Genomic DNA, 21784 nt, shown 5'->3' with positions numbered 1-21784 from the left:
ACAGACACAGAGTTTGACCGAAGGATGTAACACATTTTATCAAACATTTTTCGTAGAAAGTTTTATTTCTCTGGAACACTAAATAACCTAAGAGATAAGCAGGAACACAAATCACATTTCAACTAAACAAACCACCTAAAGCACTTTAGTTAAAGAAATCTCAAAACAATTCCGAATGTCTTTTTAAATAGATGTGGATCACAGTAAAATATCATATAGTATTAGTATTCCACAAAATAAATCGCTACTGAACAAAAGGAACAGACCAAACAAAAAAAAAAAAAAAAATCAAGACATTTTAAAGTTTCTTTTTGAAAATTTGAACTAGAAATTTTGTTAAGAACTTTGGGTGAATACAGAATGAGGAATTTACTTTAGACATGAAAATCATGCCACACAACGATATTAAGACATCAAAAGCATACAGTTACACCAAAAATGAAATGTGTCCATAAATTTCTTCAAAACTTACTTTAGATTTAGGACGTGCCAATCGTAGTGACCGCCACATGACCGGAGCCGAATTTTCGATTTCGGAACAGAAGTCCTTGGTAAACTGTAAAAATAAAATACAGAAAGTGGACTGTTGCCAAATATTTTAGTATAACAATGAACAGAAAATATTGGAGCGTTCCCTGAGTATGGAGCATGGACATGTAACAGAGAGCAAAATCTCCTCCCCCAACCTCCTGCGACAGGGTTTGGCGCAGGGTATGGCGCAAGTTGCAGGAAATTTTTGGAGGAAAGAAAAATATTTAAATTTATTCAACAAAAGGAATAGTAAGATGCATAATCAATACTTTTTTAACGTACTCCATCCAAACTTTAGTAGAAATGTCTCTTTCAATAAAGACCACCTCAGAGACGGAATGGGTCAGAATTGTGATTATGTGTATTTAGGACTTCAATTTCGAAAAACCTTTTGAGGAACGCTCCCTCCGAAAGTTGAAGATTAGGCGTCGGGCCGGGAATATTGAGCGCCGAGCATATTGAGCACCTGGAACATTGGGCGCCAGGAACATTGGGTGTTGGGAACATATTGAGCGCCGAGTATACTGGTGTGCAAAAATTAAGGACGAAGTCGAAAAATTAGCATATCAGCTGAACGAAGAGGCAGAGCGGACAGAAAGACCAATCAGGAGATTAAGTAAGGTGATGTACGGTAGAACATGCGCAGATATGCAGGCAGACGTAATGGGGGAGTGTCTGAGTAGTATATGTTGTTGGTGTAAGATCAGTATTTCTGACAAAGAGATTGCACGCCGTATAGCAGTTAAAATAACACCCAGTTGCTGCCTCAGCGAGATATGGCGAATAATCAATCTGTTAGACGACATCTGGATGCTTTTACCAGAGGTCGAATCATTATGGGAAGTTGGAGGAAGGCCGCAGTGTGACAAGTGTGGCTGCAGAGTTCGGAATTGCTCACAGCATCGTTTCACGACTTTAGAGACAATTTCAAACTACAGGAACAGCTATCCGGGGATTCAGTAGTGCTCGTCCACGAGGAACCACACCCGCAGATGACCGGCATATTTTCTTACAGGCCAGAAGAAACAGGCGGCAGACAGCGGGAGAAATCGCTAGACACACGACACAGGCGACTGGACGACCGATATCGCATTTTACCGAGGCCAGAAGACTGCACGGTGGTGGTCTGTTTGCATGACGCCTTATACGGTGTGTAACTCTAACGCCTGCCCATCGGAGAAGGCGTTCTCTGTGGTGCCGGGAACGCCGGAATTGGAGAGACAATGAATGGGGACGAGTACTCTTTGCAGATGAGAGCAGATTCAGGCTGAATAATGATTCTCATCGCATACTCATCTGGAGAGAGCGGGGAAGCAAATATCCCTCGAACATCATTGAAAGGGACAGGTATGGAGGTCGTGGTGTTCTCGTTTGGGGAGGTATCACGCTTGGTAGTCGTACAGACCTTCACATCTTCGACGCAGGTTCAGTCAACGGGACCCGTTATTGTAACGAGATTCTTCTTCCATATGTGCGTCTTTTTAGAGGCGCTACGGATCCGCAGTTCCTTTTCATGGACGACAATGCACCATGTCATTGCACAGTAGCTGCCGAACAGCTCTTAGAGAGTGAGGGTATTGAACGTATGGATTGGCCGGCACGATCTCCGGATCTCAATCCCATCGAGCATGTATGAGATTTTCTAGGCAGACGCTTGGCAGCTCGTACCTTACCACCAGTAACGATTCGGGAGCTTCGATTGGCGCTGAAAGACGAATGGGCCGCAATGCCTCAACAACTCATTGACACCCTCATCCTCAGCGGTCTAGGAAGATTGGGCGCCGACTATTGGGCGCCGAGCATTTTGGGAGCCGGGAACTTTGAGTGCCGAGCATTTTGGGCGCCGGGAACTTTGGGCGCCGAGCATATTGTGATCAGTATTCCCGGGGCCTAAAATGCTCGGCGCCCAATGTTTCCGGCGTCCAAAAAGCTCGGCGCCCAATGTTCCCGGCGGCGAATTTTGAAACGCTCTCAATGCTTACGTTACGGTAGCTACCGGTTAGTTAACCACGTGACAGCTAATGATCACGTTCTCCAATCAACTGCTTAGAATGGTAACCGGTTGATCATAGAACGCTGAGGTTAGTAACCGGTCGACCGGTGAGGTTCGTCGAACGCAAGGAATGCTTGCGTTCGCCGAGCTCATCTTTTAGCTACCGGTTAATCGATCACGTGACATCTAATGATCACGTGCTTCATAATTAGCCTTCCACGGTCGCATTATCGGAACTTGTTTTCCTAATTAGTCGAGGCGAAACCCCCTGCTTTTAGTTTTATGTTTGAGCTCTAGTTTATTGTTTTTAGTTTAGCAAGTGGTGCTTTTGCCCATTGTTACTCTATATTGCATGTACTGGAGCTTAAACATTCTCTTCTAGTTCATAGTTAAAAATTTTGGTCTTTTGACCATAATTAATGAATCCTCCACGGCTGATGAGCTCTGGATTCACTCTTTATCTATTCCTACTTTATAGCTGTTTGCATTTTTCCTTTTTATCATCACTTATTATTTATAATTTGTTTAATATTTGAAATTCTGATTGCTTAATTATATATATATATATATATATATATATACATAGATAGATAGATGGATGGACAGATAGATAGATATAGATTAGTGATGTTCCGGATATCCGTATCCGTTACTTTTTTGACGGATCTTAAACGGATCATTTCTATTCTGAATATTTTTAAATATTTGAATAAAAGACTTAAATTTCGTTTAAATTAGATTTTATTCCCTATTTAAATGATAAGGTATCATTTCAGAAGCCAATTTGTACCCTCCCACCCCCGTTGCAAAAAGGAAGGGGAAAGAAGTTTTATAAGTGTGTATCAGTGTGTCTTTTTGTGGCGCCGTAGCTCCTAAATAGAAGAACATTGAACCGATTTTGATAGTTCATTTTTCGTTCAAAAGGTGACTTGATCGAAATTGTTCTTAGCTTGGCCTCGTTTTTGTAAAACTTTAATTATCGGAGATATTAATTAAAAACCGATTTAACGTTTTTCACAATTATGGTAGTAAAAATTTACCCGTATGTTAAAAATGTTGGCCCTAATTGAAAGAACGAAGTTTTCTGCTTTTGATATTTATTTAAAACTTCCAACTTATATACAGTAGGAGCTATAATCTTGTTAAGTAAATTTTAAATGCAATTCTAAGCTTTTATAAGCGTGATTAGTAGCGATTTCATAGTCGAAGATAAGGAGAAAAAGCTGCATGATTTAAAATTTTTACCTGCTGTCAGTTCATATTTGTAAACAAATGTGTGTTCTAACACGCGCAATTCATCTTAATATGAGGTCGGCTCTCTGGCAGATGTTTTGTTTTTTTAATTTTTAATTTAACATTAGTTTTTGTTATTGATTTGAGGTTTCTGTTATTCTTCATTTTCGTTTTTCTTGGCATCTTTTAAAAAAAGTGAGACTAAATTCTCTATTATTGTTTGTAAAGGTGTTCCCGGCTCTGTATTTCGTCGGTCGGAGAAGTTCGGTGGAATGGGTCAGCGCTGCATTTATGCTGAAATAAAATGGGAAAAATTATTTCTAGCCTGTCCAGTAGCAGCTTTTCACTCTTGCTCCTGTATCCTACATCTACAGAGTAAGCTAGAAATAATTTTTCACATTCCATCTAAGCATTCATGTAGAGCTGACCCATTCCTTCCAATTTTCCCTCAATTTTAACGGAGATTTCTTTAAAGAGTAAATCATAGTCTTGATTATATTTTTGCCGCAGTTGACATTTTTTTGAAGAACCTGCCATTATTCTGACGGGAATACCTTCTGTAACAAATTTTACTCTTGGCTAGTTGAATTGGGTAAAAATATTTTGAGATCCGTAACCGTATCCGCGGATCTTGACACTAATAATCCGGATCCGTATCCGCGGATCTATAACGATCCGGCACATCACTAATATAGATATATGTGAGACAAAAACTTGACATCAAATAGAAATGGGTTTACATTTAATGCAATACTTTTAAACGGGTACATCTTGATTTACTTAATTACACAATAAGAAAAAAAACTAAATACCAACAAATGCTTTTGTGTCATAGTCGACCTTAGATACAATTTCAGCTTTCTCAGCGCACTGAAGCTTCTTTCAGCTTTACACGAAGGGCGGCACACCAACAGTAGCCGCACCAAATTTTCAACATTTTGAAACAGTGGACAATTGAATTAACCGTTATTAATGAATGAAATCATCAAAAACAAAATCCAGCTTTATTGAATCAGCCGCTTTATGGAATCAAAGCTGTTTAGAACAAAATGTGACTCATATAAGCCGCGACAATTGTAATTAAATTTTTAATTACATAGTGATAAATCCTGCAGTTCGAAGTTCTTGGCACAAATTGGATTCGAAGGAGTTTAATTTGATGTTTTTTAATTAAAAAATTAAAGTATATAGTTCACCGTTATGACATTCACGAACCTACAAAAACACAAATACAAAAATAAAATAAGACACAAATAATTAAGCTCTCATAATATCATATTTTAGTAACGTAACCTTTTAAAGTATTTTCTCAATGTATTTAAAGTACACTCAATGCATATGAAATCAAAAAACAGCAAAAACCCTGCCCATGAAAATACATTAATTTATGATTTCTCAAAGTCAGCAGGGAAAGTGCCCCTCCTGATCCTCTTTAGGTGACAGGCCTGCCTTGATAGGCACACCCCACAGATTGAAAAGTACTGGCCTACACAGAGAACAAACAGCATTTGGTGTATAATTGAATTCTGATCAGCGGGCAAGGGCAGATTCAGGGGAGGGTCAAAGGGTCAGTTGACCCCCCAGTGACAGGAATTTTATTCTTATTATTTTTACTCAAACTTCAAATTTTTAGATATGAAACACTAATACATAATTATATGGAATCAATGTTAACCTTTTTTTTTGTTTCATTCTGTAGGGTTTTTCTTTCCAGTACGTCATAATCCAAAGAATATAAGTTCGTTTACTGGGCTACTGCTATTATGAGGTTTTTTTTTTTTTCATTTTCAAAAGAACAATAACCTCAAATTAACTTAATGTTTTTCCTCAGCACTGTTTTATTTCAAACCACACGTTGTGTGTGCTATAAAATGTTTATGTAAATCTATCCAACTATTTTATACAGTAACATGACCAGCCTGCCTGCCCAATGAAATACGATTTTAATGAAAATGTGGGGAAATATGATCCATGGCACAGGTAACACCAGTGAAAAATTTAAAGGGAGAGGGTGATTTGAAAGGGTTTTGATCTCATTTGGTGGTGGGTGGGTTGTTGTAGCATATGAGGGGGTATGACCACACCCTTTGGGGGATGGTCACCCCCTTTAACTGATTTTTTAAACGGTATAACAGGCTGACCACTGAAACTTGACCCCCTTTCAAAAAATTCTGGATCCGCTCCTGTCAGTGGATGCACTTTCAGAAATGGACTTTTAAATTTGACGAAATTTTCTTCGTTTTTGACGAAACCACTTCCAGGGATATGCTCCGAGCGGACATTTCGTCAAATTGAAGAAACTGCTTTTGTTGACTCAAAGGGTTCTAAAAGTTAAACTGTAAGGAAACTGACGAGTTCAAGGTTACAAGAGTTTCAAATTCTACTGTAGTTCTCGATTCATCTACTTTTCTAAATGAGCATGTCCTTCAAGGCGAATAAAATATGACAAACAATGCATAATAATGTAAATATTCTACTTTAAATTAAAAAGCAGTAATTTTGACGAGAATGCAACACTGAAATGCATCAATTATTGAAATTCTAAATTAAAATTTGTTTGTACAGTCGCAAGAAAATTAAATCCCAAATTGATTTCAAAGTTGGATCTCTCATCAAATTTTGCAGTTCCTAAAACTTAAATATTACACCATAATACTTACTGTCAAAATTTTGAAAAACGATCTCAAGAACATTATTTTGTTCTTTCTTTTAATGTCATAGAAAGCAAAATTCATTTTTAGCTAAAAAATGTAAATGTGTATTTATATATTTCTTTAAATATTGACTAACCATATTCATTTCTTGCATCGATTTAAAAATCATTAAAATAATATATATATTTTTAGATATTTTCAAAAAATCATGATTATAAATATAATTAACTAAGTACTGTAAAATGGTACAACTTTGTGCCAAGGGGGCAACAATGGGCCACTGTTGCATTGGAGATGATTTTGCTCTCTTAGTGACCTCTTTTTTGAACTTATGAGCACTAAAAAAATTCTCCAGGTAGTGTAACCATTTAGGTAGTTAGATACATTTTATCAGAAATTAACACTGTTGTGGTATACCTTAGATAACTTAGTCGTTCTTAATGTGTGATTCGATTCACTCGTGGAAGAGACAAAAGTCCCCTTTGGACAGACCACTTACACTATTTTCCAAGGTCTGGTAAGTTCAGATTTTCTTTACTATTCTGTCAGTTATGAATTAAGCCGCTTGTTGACTTAAAATGCTTCATAGTTTTCACAAGCTCTCCCATTTATCGAAAATGGGAATATTCCCAGTAAGAAAAATATCTTGCCTCCATATTGCATAAAGGTTGACATGCAAGAAAAATCATCTTGCATTAATGCTGCCTTAATATTTTTATGTTACTCCATTTATGCTGTCAACAGGCTTCCACAATATTGACTGACAAGGTGTATGCAGCATAATATCAGGAAAATATCAAGGTAGGCAGCTTTTGGTGATCCTGACATGTTGATATGACAGGATAATATCAAGATGTTGTCATGACAGCAAGAAATCAAGGTCTAGGCAAGATAATCTTGCTTTTGTAACCTTGCATACATATTGATATGACAGGATAATGTCAAGATGTTATTATGACATCATGAAATCAAGGTCTATGCCAGATGATCTTGCTTTTGTAATCTTGCATACATATTGATACGACAGGATAATATCAAGATGTTGTCATGACAGCATGAAATGAAGGTCTAGACAAGATGATCTTGCTTTTGTAATCTTGCATACATATTGACATGACAGAAAAATGTCAGGATACATTGACATGACAGTATGAAATCAGCGCGTTTGCAATGTGTTTTATCTTTATTTATTTGTATCATTTTCATTTCAAACTCGAGAATTAAATTTCATTCTTTAATTATTTCTGTTATTCTTCAAGACTGATTAGTTTTCTAGCCAAAGAATATTTTCTTAAAGCTGACATCTGATCGGAAATTCATATAAAGATATTAATAGTACTAGCAATTTAATTTAAAAAATGAAAATTTCTTCGTTTTGCGTAATACTTGACTTATTTTTTTAAATTCATGCTTCTAATGGTATTATAAAGACATAAAATGCTTAGTTAGGAATAATTGCAGAAGTTTTTATAGCACATTTAAGAGTAAAGATAGCAATAAATAAATAGATACAATAAAGTACGTTTCCGATTGGATGTCAGCATTGAAAATATCCCCTGAACAAAACATATGAATTTATCTTAAAGAATAACATAAATAATCATAGAATAAAATTGATCTTACTCTTGAGATTGAAGTGATAATACAAAATTCTGGGCTGCATGTCCTTTGTTTCAAAGTCCAGGGACGATTTTGGCCATTTCTATCATTGATCGCATATCGTCTGCGATATGGCTTGTCTGGTACTATATTAATAAACAAATGCAGTTATCAGTCATTCATAAGTTATTCCTAAAACAATGCTATTCCACACTAATAACTAAGCAACCAACTTAGCAAAGCCTTAAGAATGCAATGCCACGTGCAGCGTCGAGGTCCTGGATCGACTGTATCGAAGGTCAAAGGAGGAAGATAATATGCCAGCAATGCAAGGTCCACCTGTTCTATTGTGCACTAATTACCTTGACGGCGACAGCATGAAATCAATATGATCTTGACGGCGTCAACATGCAATGCTGATATTGAAGGTAATATCAATATTGGTATTTTAAGATGAATGCAATGTTGCATGCGTGTTGTTATTGCAGTATTGCTTTTTAATCTTTATGCAACCTTTATGCATATTCTTTACATTTCCAGTGGAATGATATTTAGAGGACAGGAAAGAGCTACATTTTGAATAAAATAATTTCCTTATAATAACACAAAATTTACTGTTTCACACAGCTGGAAATATCGTTCTGTCAACAGATAGCTTTCCATGTAAGTCTCGGCAAAAGTTGTTCCGTGTGTAGAGGCAATAAAAGAAAAATTTCATGTTTAAAACATATTTATTCACATTGACTAACACTAACCAGCATAAAATATACAGTACAAGACCAAACATCAAATTTCACAATGAAACGAAGATCTCTTGAAAGTCAACTTTCATATTAGTTTCTTCCCACAGGAAAGAGATCAGTTGTCATTTATAGATAAAAATAACCTAACAAAGGTTAATAAATGCAATAAAAGAACAAATATGAGAATCAAGAGAAAGAGAAAAATATTGTGTATTCAAATTAATGCCTAGTAATCAAGCAAAGATATTTCTACTCAACACAGTGTTTCCATAACTCTTTCTACATTATGTTGATCAACTGAACTATTGCATTAAGATTGAGTTCCAAACTGTCAAAAAATTATACTTTGTCTTCATTGAAGATGTTTTCATTGATTTATGAAGAATCAAGAGATAAATGCTGCTTTAGTTAGGCAGATCTGAACCGAACTGAATAAAAAATATTGTTTTAAAACAGAATGCATTACATTTTAAGTCTTGAACTCAAATTATTGCTATGTATATTTTAAATCTTAATTTAAAATATACATCTAATATTTTTACTTTTGCTTGTGAAGAAGTAAATAATGTATTTCAATAGAAATTATTATATTTTAATATTTTTTTCGTTCTGTTTTTAACTTTCTTTTTTGATCAAGAGTAAAATTTCAATGATTGAATATGAAAAAAGGATTTTGAATAAAAGTTTTTTAAAGTGACCTCCATTTAATACGCATCATTAATACAATTTGATTTGGCTTTGAATATCTTTAACATTTTTTTTAAAAACAATAAAGATATATCTTTTTAAGAATCAAGCTAACATTCAATATAAAAACACTGTAATTCACTATGATCATATTGGCCCAAAAGATTTTGATTCTAACATTTGAATCCCAACTTTTGTTTTGCAACCAAGAAAAACGTTAGAAAATAACTACTGCTACATTATTCTCCCCATTTTAGATAAATATGAATGCTCTTAGATAAGTTTGTATAGTTACAACACAGTACAAAAATAGAAATACAAGTATACTGAAGTTTTTTGCACATGAAACATGTCTAAAAAAGTTTGTTCACAAAAGTTTGCACTGAATAATGATGCAAAATAGGCAATAAAAACTCAACACAGATAAGCAAATAGTGAGGTGAAGTTACAAAAATCATTATCAGAAAATTTTAAAATAACGTCACAAAATATTCACCATTTCAGGAAGCTTACACAAATAAGCAATGTTTAGAATGGAATGCCATTAACAGTTTAACAAAATGCTTTCAAACTCGACATGCTTCATGATATGCATCAAGAGTTCGTACATCTCTCCAAGTAGGAGGCATGTTATCATGGAGCCTCACACCACACTTGCGACAAGTTGCAGTAAAAAGATTACTATAACTATGCAGCCAGGTCTGGAAAAAAGAGAAAAAAGTCAAGAGGAAAAAAAAACACTATTTTGTATTATCTTTTTTCATGAAAACATTTTTAATTTTAAACTTAACAAAAAGGCATCAGAATTTATCTGTTGTATATAGATTTTCACTGAAATGCGAAATGGACAAGTATTGAAAACATGTTTACTCTAAATACTGCTCCGCTGGGAAAATATGCGATAAAATTTATTGCAACATTCTTGGTGTTCAGAGAGGGCACACTAGATCTCAGTTGTTGAAAGGAAAAATAATATCGTCTAACATTGTTTTAGCGAGATAGAAGAAAAACGATTGTTCTTGATAATATCCAAAATGTAAAATAAAATGACCTAAAAAACCTGGCAAAAGGGTAGGTACCTTGATTCAAATGATATAGAAATTAAGATGCTATTTTTTTTAAAACCCTTTAGGGTTAGAGCAGAATTAGTTTTTGACTTGATTTTTTTTTTTTACAAATGGGAAAGTTATTCTATGTTATGAAACAAAATCAGACCTCTTGATAAACTCAGAAATATGGAGGGATAAGGTCCACACTAATGAGGTTTGTGTCTTTAAGAGTGCTGAATTTTATCTAGTCATCTCTAATTATTTATTTTGCTACTACAGTACAAAAGAAAAAAATCCAAGTTAAATGTAACACTTCAAACTACCTTTAACTCGGATTATTAAAAAGGAGTAGAAAATAAAATTTTTCAAGTGGTTATAATTTTATATAATCAGGATGATAAAGGAAGTTGATCAATTTATTATTTAAAGCAATAATATACAAATTACATTGAAATAAAATTTAAAAATGTTTGTAGTTTTAATATACTGTTTTTCAAAATGCAACATCTATATAGAAGGAAGGTGTGTGATTTAAGAATGGTAAATATGACATTCCATAAAGAAATATTAAGATCTGTACTCCATTGAGCAAAAAAAAAAAAAAAAGGGAGGGGAGTTAAAACTATAGACATCTGTAGGGGCTGAAATTCATATTTTTGTGGAGGGGAGTCTCCCCTCCAAGTTATATGTGTACATGGGACAAGTTTTTTGGAAGGGAGAAAAGTAGCACTACCCTTAGTTTCTTCCGTTTTGTATTCCCACAACATTAAAGTTTTCATTCTGTGCCTTGAGGTTTTTCATGTGTGGTGTGAATAGTATACAGCCTTGATGGACCATGGCTGACAAGACCAGAAAGTAGTTTATTAATGTCTAGTATACTTGCAAAAAATAAACTCAAATTTTTTTAAAGCTGCTTACACTTATTTCACTAAATTTGAGAAAGATTTCAGACTTTAAAAAAAAAACCTTTCTAACTTTGATGAAGTGTATAAATTTTTTTTAAATCAAAATGTAGCAAAAGGAACACTTTAGTAAATTTAACTATTTTACCAATTTATTCCCACTCAAGTAATAAAATGCTTAACGAAGTTAGGTATAAATAATAATAAAAAATTGGTTCAGAATTTAATTAACATTAAATATTAGGAAGGAAAAAATACTTATTACAGCTTATAATGCAAAAAGATAAGAGTGCTTTTACTGTAAACCAAGAGGGAAAAAAATAAATTGGAAAAGTTATATTCCTTCTAGTAGCGTACGTATGGATCTGGCGCCCCTGTCGAACTTAAGAAGCTTCACCCCCCCCCCCCCCCAGGATTGCCTCGAGGGAAAGTCCCTGGAGATCACAGTGACCTCCCAAATTATTTTATTTTATTTATTTATTTATTTTTTGCGAAGGGTGGGGAGAAATTTGACTTAGGTATTCGACAAATTACGAGACAGTTTTGCAACTTTAATATTCTTATTTCTTTTAAATTGCTTACAATGATGCCCAATGTTCCTTCGCAGTAGATGTTATCTATGTATTAGTGATGGGCATAATCGAGATCTCGGGAATCGAGCGCTTCTGATAATTGAGTGATTGATAATCAAGATCTTTCGCAAGCAAGAACTCAAGTGATTGGTAATCAAGACCTTTTGAAATCGAGAACTCGAGCGATTGACTTCTCGAGATCTTTTGAAATCGAGAACTCGAGCGATTAACTTCTCGAGATCTTTTGAATTGAGTACTCGAACGATTGACTTCTCGAGATCTTTTGAATCGCCTACTCGAGTAATTGACTTTTCGAGATCTCGAGATGTTTTAAATCAAGATCGAGATGTTTCGATTTGAGATCTCAAGATGCTTGAATCGAGTTCTCGACCAGTATCTAGACTTCCTGAGTTTTCCGGAATCAAGTTTGCTTTTACAGGGGTGCCTGCTTAGGGTGTCCATGGTGCAGACTACGGCAATAAAATTTTAATTGGGGAGGGGGATGAGAGGGTCTTTTAAATCTCATTGGGGGCAGGAGGGTTAGCTCTTGGCCTAGGAGTTGATCCATAATATTTGAGAGGGTGCGCCATCGCTTTTAAGAGGTTGGGGGAGTGGGCTATTTCTCAAATTGTTTCTGTAGGGTTGCGCACAAGGAGAAGGGGTACCATCAAGCTCGTAATTTAGGGGGTCAGGAAGAGGCAGTCCCCTCCTGGGTTTTTGAAATAGTTGTACTGACATATATGTGGGTGTAGGTTTTTTTATTAATTTGTATAATATGCACTGTGCACAACTCAATATATTTCGTAATATATTTCGCAACATTTCATACTCTATATTATCAATATTCTTTTATCCAACCCCCCCCCCCCCTCGTCCTGGAAAATTTTAAATAACGGGCCTGAGTGTCATGACACGTACTTCTGTCGCTGCAACTTTGAGGACAAGCCCGTCATTTAGGGGAACCAGAGTGGTCAATCGCCTCCCTGGCTTTGAAAGTTAATATTTTTTAATGTACAGGAACGTGCTTTTTGTAGTTTTTCATTTAATTTTGCATTGGGGACATACCCTTTGCCCCCTCCCCCAAGCTTCACTCTGGATGGACCTGTTTATGGGGTTAATTTGGTACAGGGTAGCGACAGGAACTGTGAAAAAAAGCTCCCTGACTTTTCCCTGATTAAGTTCACCAAATTTCCCTGATTTACATTACCAATGATAATCGTTTCCTTTCTTTGCTTTTCTTGAAATGCATTGTATTTTTGCATAAAATGTAGTATTTTAAACGTTTTAAGTTGTGTAAAGTTGATGAACTAAAGATATCTCTTATATAATTAAAAACTGAGTGTATCTATGTATGTCCAGGCTTCTTCTCTCGACCGACAGTGAACTGACCATGGAACCAGGTATCGATGGATTTGTAATCTTCCCCTCTTCATGTTTGGCTATTTAACATAATCCTCCGATAATAATTAGCAGAGATATCAATTAAAAACTATTAATTATGACTCTTAGATTTCAAAATCTAATCCCTGTTTTTGGAAGGCTTTCCTCCATTCAAATGTTCTTACAAATGCTTCAAGTTTTATGTAGACAGGATTATCCCCACACAGAATATTTTTAAGAAAGGTATGTGAGAAATTTCAGCAGGAATCCAGATTTGAGATTTTCCCCCTGACTGAGAACTAAACAAAACCTTAGATTTTTGAGACTTTTATTTATCATTATTGGTATTATTACTATTATCATTTTTAATAATTGCTATAGTCCATGTCAATCCTGGTAAGCAGCCTTCCTAGTCTCTTCAGTTTATGTATTTAGCATAGGTTAAAATTCAGAAAAAAGTAAGTTACACAGATAGTTTTGCTTTTCTCAAAAATACTCCTGTACCAAGATACAGCACACAAAAAATGACAAACTGGGTGCCATTTCTCCCTTGAGATTTTCGAAATTTTTTTAAAACTGGTTTATCTCCAGAATGGTGCATAACAGTGTTGGAAATTTCTCAACATAGCAGAGTCGCAGACTTCTTTGAGGTTAAAAATCAAGCAGTTCAAAAACAGTAACATATTTATTATACTTAAATAAAACAAGTGCATTTTAGATGAAAATGCACCATACTAGGAATACATAATTACACTTATGCTGAAATGCCTTTTCTTATATGGGGAAACTAATTGGCATATAGTGCTAATAGCAACAATAATTCTACTTCTGGAAGCCATTTAACGCCAAAAAATAAAATACAACACAAACAGATTCTGTTGCATTTTTTTTATTTAAAAGAAAACTACTTTCTCTTTAAAAGGATATGCAACACTTGGAAACATGTGTTCAATTATTCTTGCTCATCCTTTTGAAAAAAAGGATAAACCAATTTTTGAATCTTTTTACCAAATCGACAATTTTCAAAATTCTGATATTTTTACTACTGATGAATACCATTAAGTAATTCCTTGAAAAGAGCTCCCAGTTTCAAGTTTAATGGGTTTTCGAGGCACTTGAAATAATGAGAGTTTTTCATTAACTCTTTATGTAAAGGTAGATTTGAAAATGCCAAACTTTATTTAGCAGCAAGTGGCCAGAAGACTTTTAATTTAGTTACATAGCCATATTTTTATTTTTAATAGCCACTTCATGCAGGATTTTTATTTTAGTGAAAAGAAGAAAGCCTACACTAAATGAATCTTTTGGCACTACACTAAAAATTGAGTAAGGAGGAAGATTTCAGTCCACAAATCGACTGAAGACTACGTTCTTGTTTTCATAAAAAATAAAATTCCTGAGTGAGGAGCCAACTAAAATTGAAAATAGGGCTATATAACTAAATTTAAAGTGTTTTATGGCCACTTGCTATAAAATAAAATTTTGAGTTTTCATGTCTATGTAGAGTTCATGAAAATCCCTAATTTTTTCTAATGCATCTAAAACCTGAAAAACTTAAAAGTGGAAGCTCTCCTTCACAGGGAATTTAGTGTGCTTTAATAGTGATCAATAGTAGAAAAAGAAATTTTTGAAACAGAATTTTTTACAAAATGGCCTATTTCAAAAAAATTTTTTTCCTTTAAAAGGATGTAGCAAGAAAAATTAAACACATATTTCCAAATGGTGCACATCATTTTAAAGAAGAAATGATTATAATTTCAAATATAAACATCGCAATAAGTTATCCTGAATCTTTTCAGCGAAAAAATAGTTTGAAAATATTGTCGAACATCACAAGTGAGAAATGATGCCCTGGATGCCATCTTTGGAGGACTGTATCTCAACACTAGAAACTATTTCAGGGAAAACAAAAACATGGCTCTTTATTGTTATTATTTTATTTTTTGTATTTCAACATGTGTTAAATTAAAAAAAAAAATCAAGACTATGAAGGTAAGGTTATTTCTTTTCTGCCCTAATTGACCTGCCCTATGCCTATAAAAAATGTTTATTTATCATAAAACTTGTTGAAATAGTTTCTTACCATAAATGATCGCACAGCAAGATCAGGGAGATGAGGGGAATAAAAATGTAACATAGCTGCATTAGCATGATCTGTAACCTAAATTGAGGCAAAACAAACATTAAATAAAAATAAGTCATCTCCAATTGAAAGTATGCACTCAAACCCTTATTATCCCATTTTAAATCACTAATCACCAAATTGTATATTTATTTGACCCAACTCCTTAAGTATATACACTACTAGCCACACAAAATGCAACACCAAGAAGGAGTAGTCAGAATGAAACGAAATTTTGCACACATAATGGCACAGAAAGTGATTACAAAATAAAAGCAAAATGATAATTTATTACTGGAAAAGTCCTAAATGAATGGAGGTTTAAGTACCAAGCTGAGTCACCAGTAGTGTGAATGTACAGGGAGATACAGTTGAGCATTGAGGCATCGATCGCAGTATTGTGCAATGACCAGCGTCATCTCATATCAATTACCGTAAATGTGTCACTAATTTGTTCAAACTCATACACTCAAATTTAACGTCTAAAGTGATTTCAGATATCCTTAATTTGTGACAAATCAGGGAATTACGCAGGCCAGAGAAAGTAATAATGTGGAAGAGGAAGTCCCTTGACACCCTTGCTGGGTGTGACCAAGCGTTGTCCTGTTCAAAGATGGCTCTTGGGAGCCCCGTCATGAGTACCAAAACATGTGACTGAAGCAAAAGCATGCGCACGGGGGTCACCAGGGGTACCGGGGTATCCCCACTTGCTCAAAAAAAAAAAAAAAAAAACCTATGAGATTAAAAGTTCAGAGCATCATTATGCTTTGCAGTAATGTGCAGGTGGTTGAAATGCGAGACTGAAGACTACATCATGCACTCAGCTTTCATCATTTCTTCTTCTTGTATACACATTTTGTTTATGTCATAATAGTACTTTTTTTTTTTTTTTTTAAATGTTTTCATTAAACAGTGCTGCAAAGAGGAACTTGCGTTTCACAACTTCATTATGAAATTCCTGTGGCACGATGTTTAAAATTAAATAAAATAGAAAAAGGGACCAATACTACAAGTTATCACCTCGATCCAAATAGTGAAAAAACATTTTTACTCAGTTTTCAGAATTTCGATTTCAATCAAGTTGAGTTATTAACTGAATATTTCTAATAATAAACAGTCAAATGTTTAGTTAACAGAGAAAATATCCAAAAAGATAAAAGCTGGGGGACGCTTTCCCACAGCATTTTAAAATTGAAATACATAAAAAGGGGAAGGGTCCCCTAACCCAATACTTTACTTTTAGGCAACTAAAGGTAAGCCAAAATTATGTTTTTAGAACTTTAATTTCAGAAAACATCTGAAGGAAAGTTATCAAACAACATCCCTTCCCCGAAACGCCATCAAAGATGACCCACAATTGAGTATTTAAAACTTCATTTTCCTAAAATGATCCGAGGAAGGATCTTGAACCCTATTTCTTCCTCAAACATCACTCAAGGTGAATTTTGAAAAGTTTCCGGAGTACTACCCCGAACCCTACCAGGCCTGGATCTATAAATTTTGGGCTCCCTGCAAGAAATTCTGATGGGTCTCTCCCCAGAGGCCAGTAGTGTATATTTGCAACGTTACTACGTGTTAGTAGTAGTTTTTTTTTTTCAATTTATTGTGCCTATGAGCCCTTTAAGGATGTGGGCCCCCGTACTGTGACCATGCAGATTCGGGCCTGAACCCTACATTCTCAAATATCATCAAAGATTGTCTAAAATTTAAATTTTAGGATTCAGCTTAGGAAATTTGTCAAAGGATAGTCTTAGTCCCAGGTGATCTGGTGGTTGGGACTGCTGCCTTTCTCCGGCTCTCCCAAACGACCCGGGCTCAATTCCCGGCATGGGTCATCAGAAAAACATACCACCTCTCTCGTGCAAACAAGGAAATCTAAAAGTCTTCCTGCTAATACATAGAAAGTTGTTGAGAAAAAGGCAGTCCCTGAACTACTTCCTTAACCTCTAAGATTGACAAAGACGACCTAAAATCACGTTAAGACTTCAGTTTTGAAAAAAATGAGAAGAGCTCTCTCCCAATTTCCCTTCCTTAACAACATTGATGATCACTTTAAATTGCACTTAAATTTCGAAATACTTCCAAGAAAGTGGATTGCCTTTCCCCATAAATATTATTTAAGATCTTCTAAACTCCAATTTCAGGTGCCAAATTAAAAAAAAAAATAGCAGGGGAAACTCCCCAAATCCCCTTGCACCATTGAAAATTGATTAAAATTGCATTCTTGGAACTTCAATTTAAAAAAACTTAACTCGAGGAGAGTGATTGAAACCCATTCTCTTTTCTAAAGGTTACCAAAGATGACCAATAGTCGCATGTTTACTACTTCAATTTTGAGAAATTTCCAGGGAAGTTCCCTCGAATGTTCCCTTACCCTAACACCATTGCAGTTTCATGACCTCGCGAAGACTGCCTTCACCGCAAAAGTTCATTTTTGCATTTTTAATTTCATTTTTAAATTAATATTTTCGTTTTGTGTATCTCTACTGTCGTTATAGAAAATAAAACTTAAGTAGGTACATTTTTATCATTTAATCTAGTAGTTTCAATAAATACCGTTTACTTTTATATGAAAATAGGCTATAAATGCAAAATCTTTATTCATTTTGCTAGTGGTAAGAATGATTAATTTTTATTTATTATAAAAACTGAAAGGTGGGGAGGGGGGTTTTGAATTAAAAAAATATATCTATGCCCCCTGTGGAGCAAGCTTGCCTCTTCGTCAGGTATTTCCTAGCACCACCACTGCTATGGGGTCTAGCATCCCTGGTAAACTTCACGAATGGCGCCCTTCTCTCCCCCCCCCATACCATTTCAAAGAAATTCATTAATGAAAATAACATTAGCAATTCATTATGAAACATTAAAAAACCTAATCATAAGTAAAATATTCACGCTGAAGTAGGGAGATCTGGGGATTTCTCTCCTCTGGAAAAGTCTCGAAATTGTAGTTGTAAAATGCAGTTTTAGACGAGCTTTGATATTGTTAATCCTGTGGGAGGAAATATTCATGTTACCTCCCTTAACAAATTTTGCAATTGAATTTCTAAAAACGCAGTTGTAGATTACTTTCAACTATTTTAGAAAGAGAGGGCTACGAAGGGGCAGGGGTCTATCCCAGTAATTTTTTAAACTATAATTCATATTCAAGGCCCTCTGAAAAATTTTGAAATTTAATATCCAAAAAGGTTATTTTAGTCGAACTTTGATAAGCTTAGGAGAGGGGTTTTCGGTGACTCTTACTCGGAACAGTTACGCAATTAAAGTGAAAATGTATGATAATCTTAAACGCTTTTTGGCGATAGAAGGGGAGGCTCTACCCTGGAAAAATTTTGAAGTTGTCGCTTTTAAAATGCAGGTTGAGTGGAGCTTTTGTAATATTTCTAGGAGAAGTTTGTTGTCATTTTAATTTGTAATATATATTTTATCGTATTTGAATAATATTTCAAAATATTTCTTTGCCCAATGAGAGTGAAATTGTCACTTTCTTTTTGAAATAAAGGGATTATCCGGGGAGGTTGGAAAGCCATCCCTTATTCATCCCAGATACACCACTGCAGTGTAGAAATTATTACGCAGACGCAAAAAATGCGCTATGCATGCAAAACTCTTTTTTTTCTTTGGATGGGGGGGGGGGGGACATTGGAAATTGTCTTTTTCCATCTAGCTTTATTATAACTAATTTCCTTTGAAAAAATCATGAAAATAGATAACTTTGAACTCCTATTTTTTCGAAATAATCTTGGCAGATTATGGCCTCTCTTCATGTTGCACTCTTGGCAAGATCCATTCCTTTATCACTAAAAGGTACCACATCAATCTAAAATGTTAAATGTATTTTTACTGAGACTGCAAATACTCGTAATTCAAACCACTAGAAATTGAAAACGTCAGCATTTAAAATCAAAGCATTCAAATGTTTTTGCAAAAGGAAAACTAGGGTACTAGTGAACTAAACTTCCACAATATTTTATCAATAATTAAAATAAAAAAAGAAGATAGAGGTGTAGCAAAGAAAGGGAAGTCCTCAAAACTTATGCTTTCATTTTACGTTACCAAAAGTAGCCTAGAAGAGCGTTTATGAAACTTTGATTTTGAAAGAATTGTGGAGGACAGTTCCCAAGCCACCATCCTTTTCACTAGAAATGGCTTAGAGTTGCAAATTCAGGTTGTCAGTTTGGAAAAGTTTCAAGGATTATTGCTTAAATCAGTGAGAAATATGCACCATATTCATCATTAATCATTGTCAAAAATTTTGTGTTTAGAACCTCAATTGGTAAAATTTTTTGGGGATTCCTGGACCATAACTCAATTTAATATCATAAAAGATCATGTAAAACTTCTATTTCAGAGCTTCAATTTCGAAAACTTTTCCGGGGGAAGGCACCTGAATTCTCGCTAAAATTGCATTGTTAGACCTACAATTTCAAGCAAAATCTGGGGGCATAGCCCCTTAACCATACACTTCTCAGCATGATCTGAGATAACAGAGTTTTCAAAAGTTTCAATTTCGAGAAATGAACGGGGGAAGCGTCCCTGAACCTTTCCCCCTAACATTATCAAAGATAATCTAAAATGCAACATTCAGACTACAATTTTGAAAAATTCTCAGAGGAGAAGCCCCTGACCCCCCCCCCCCCCCATTTCTGAGTGAATATTACGTTTATGATTAGATTCATATTTCTAATACTTAGATCTAGTTTTGACTTCCCGACTTCATTTCAATCCAGAAGCTAAACCCTCGCTCAATATTTAAGATGCTTTTAAAAAAATCAATGCTATCAATTTCATACACTCATTTAATTTTTTGACCTTGCCACTGTCCTCTTTTTTGATCATTATCTAAACCCCCATGCTCCCTGGTATTGTGGTACCCCCATTACTGAAGCTCTGCGCACGCCCCTGGAGTGAAGCATTTCACACATGCATCGTTATGATGTCATGGTGTTGCGGCTGGTATTAGGGATGAATATGCTTCATATATGCTAGCACACTATCAAATTACTTCAGGTGTGGGTGCGGCATATCAATAACAGCAGAGTAACAATGAAGAATTGCAAACAAGTTATACTGATTTCGAATAATCCCTTACGACTGTACCAAGAATCAATGGAAGTAAAACTCAGTAGACACCAGTATCTTTTTCAATTTTACAACATTCAACTGAAATTTTTTAAATATGTTTTTAAATATGTTTGGCTAAAAACTATGATCAGTTGTTTTGCTAAACTTCAGTAATATGTTATTCCTGTATGCTATCAAGTTTTCTGAAAGTTTGGTTAAGATTTATTGGAAAACTCAGTCTGTTATGAACTAAACACTAGCAAAAGATATTGGTATTTTAAAAGAAAAGTTTATATATGTGAATATAAGTGGCATTTTTATGTAAATACATAGAAGAATTACACAAAGTAAGTATGACTAATTTGTGAAATGTACAACTTAATCTCTTGTTTTTTTTTAGATGCAGGATGATCAAAAATCTTTTTGTTTCTTCAATTTTTTGCTATTCCTATAAATGCATTGGCATTTTTTCAGAAAGTATGAGTTCAAGCATATAATTCATATGACAAAAGTTACAGAGCAATGTTCGGTATATCTCTAAAAAGTTACAAAAACTTAATTTTTGAAAGTGTCTTAATACTTTTAGCTTTTTAAAGAGTGACTTAAGTTATTCAACTGGTTACATGTATATTTCTCAAACTTTTAATTTTCAATACAAATTGCTTGGATCATTGGCAACACTATAAGTTTCGAAATAATAGGCCATTTCCATTTTTGTTTTACATGCACACTGGCACTATCAGTAGCTTTTAGTTTCGGTAAAGATGGTTCTTTTCCTCCATAATCAAATAATTTTATTATCAAGTAAAAGTCTTCAACTCATTCATTTACAGCCAATATTAAGGTTTTCAATAATGAATTTCAAAGTGTTTCTGAACCTAAAAAGACAATAACATCTTGATTTATCCTGTTTTATGGAGACTGATGTTGGAGATCGGAGAAGAAATGTATGCACATCTCTACTGGACCAGCAAAAAATGATCAAGGTACAGAGCAAAATGTCGAACTTTCCTAAGAAGAATGCAAAGAGCCAGCATCACAGTTGGATTTATAAAATGTTAGTGCTTCCAGAGCTTTGATCAGATTAAAATTTTATGCTTATCATGTTCATATTATTCAAGAATTGAAAGCTTGAACAATTAAATGATTAGGTTATTGTCATTGGCTGAGGTCAGTCATTGATGGAACAGCAATGAAAAACTTGATCATATTTTCTTTATGGATGAAGTATGGTTTTATCACACAGGTTTTGCTA

The 21784-nt window shown here is 34.6% G+C and overlaps 2 protein-coding genes across 3 annotated transcripts in view; both read right to left on the bottom strand.

Moving 5' to 3' along the window:
- Positions 1-558, bottom strand: part of LOC129231876 (MICOS complex subunit MIC60-like) — a 74824-nt gene extending 74266 nt beyond the window's left edge. For both annotated transcript variants that reach the window (XM_054866264.1, XM_054866265.1), the window contains exon 1: positions 473-558. In XM_054866264.1, coding sequence (XP_054722239.1) covers positions 473-511 — 39 coding nt within the window. In that variant the 5' untranslated portion in view covers positions 512-558. The remainder of the gene's footprint in view (positions 1-472) is intronic.
- Positions 559-8737: 8179 nt separating this feature from the next.
- The window catches only part of LOC129231495 (mediator of RNA polymerase II transcription subunit 27-like), a 32750-nt gene continuing 19703 nt past the window's right edge, over positions 8738-21784 (bottom strand). Inside the window, exons 7-8 of the mRNA XM_054865824.1 lie at positions 15427-15504; positions 8738-10141 (exon numbers count right to left, since the gene is read on the bottom strand). Coding sequence (XP_054721799.1) covers positions 10007-10141; positions 15427-15504 — 213 coding nt within the window. The 3' untranslated portion in view covers positions 8738-10006. The remainder of the gene's footprint in view (positions 10142-15426; positions 15505-21784) is intronic.

This window comes from Uloborus diversus, chromosome 10 (assembly GCF_026930045.1).
Source record: "Uloborus diversus isolate 005 chromosome 10, Udiv.v.3.1, whole genome shotgun sequence".
Lineage (NCBI taxonomy): Eukaryota > Metazoa > Arthropoda > Arachnida > Araneae > Uloboridae > Uloborus > Uloborus diversus.
Note: the sequence above shows the minus strand (reverse complement) of the source record. Positions and strands in the feature narration are given on the sequence as shown.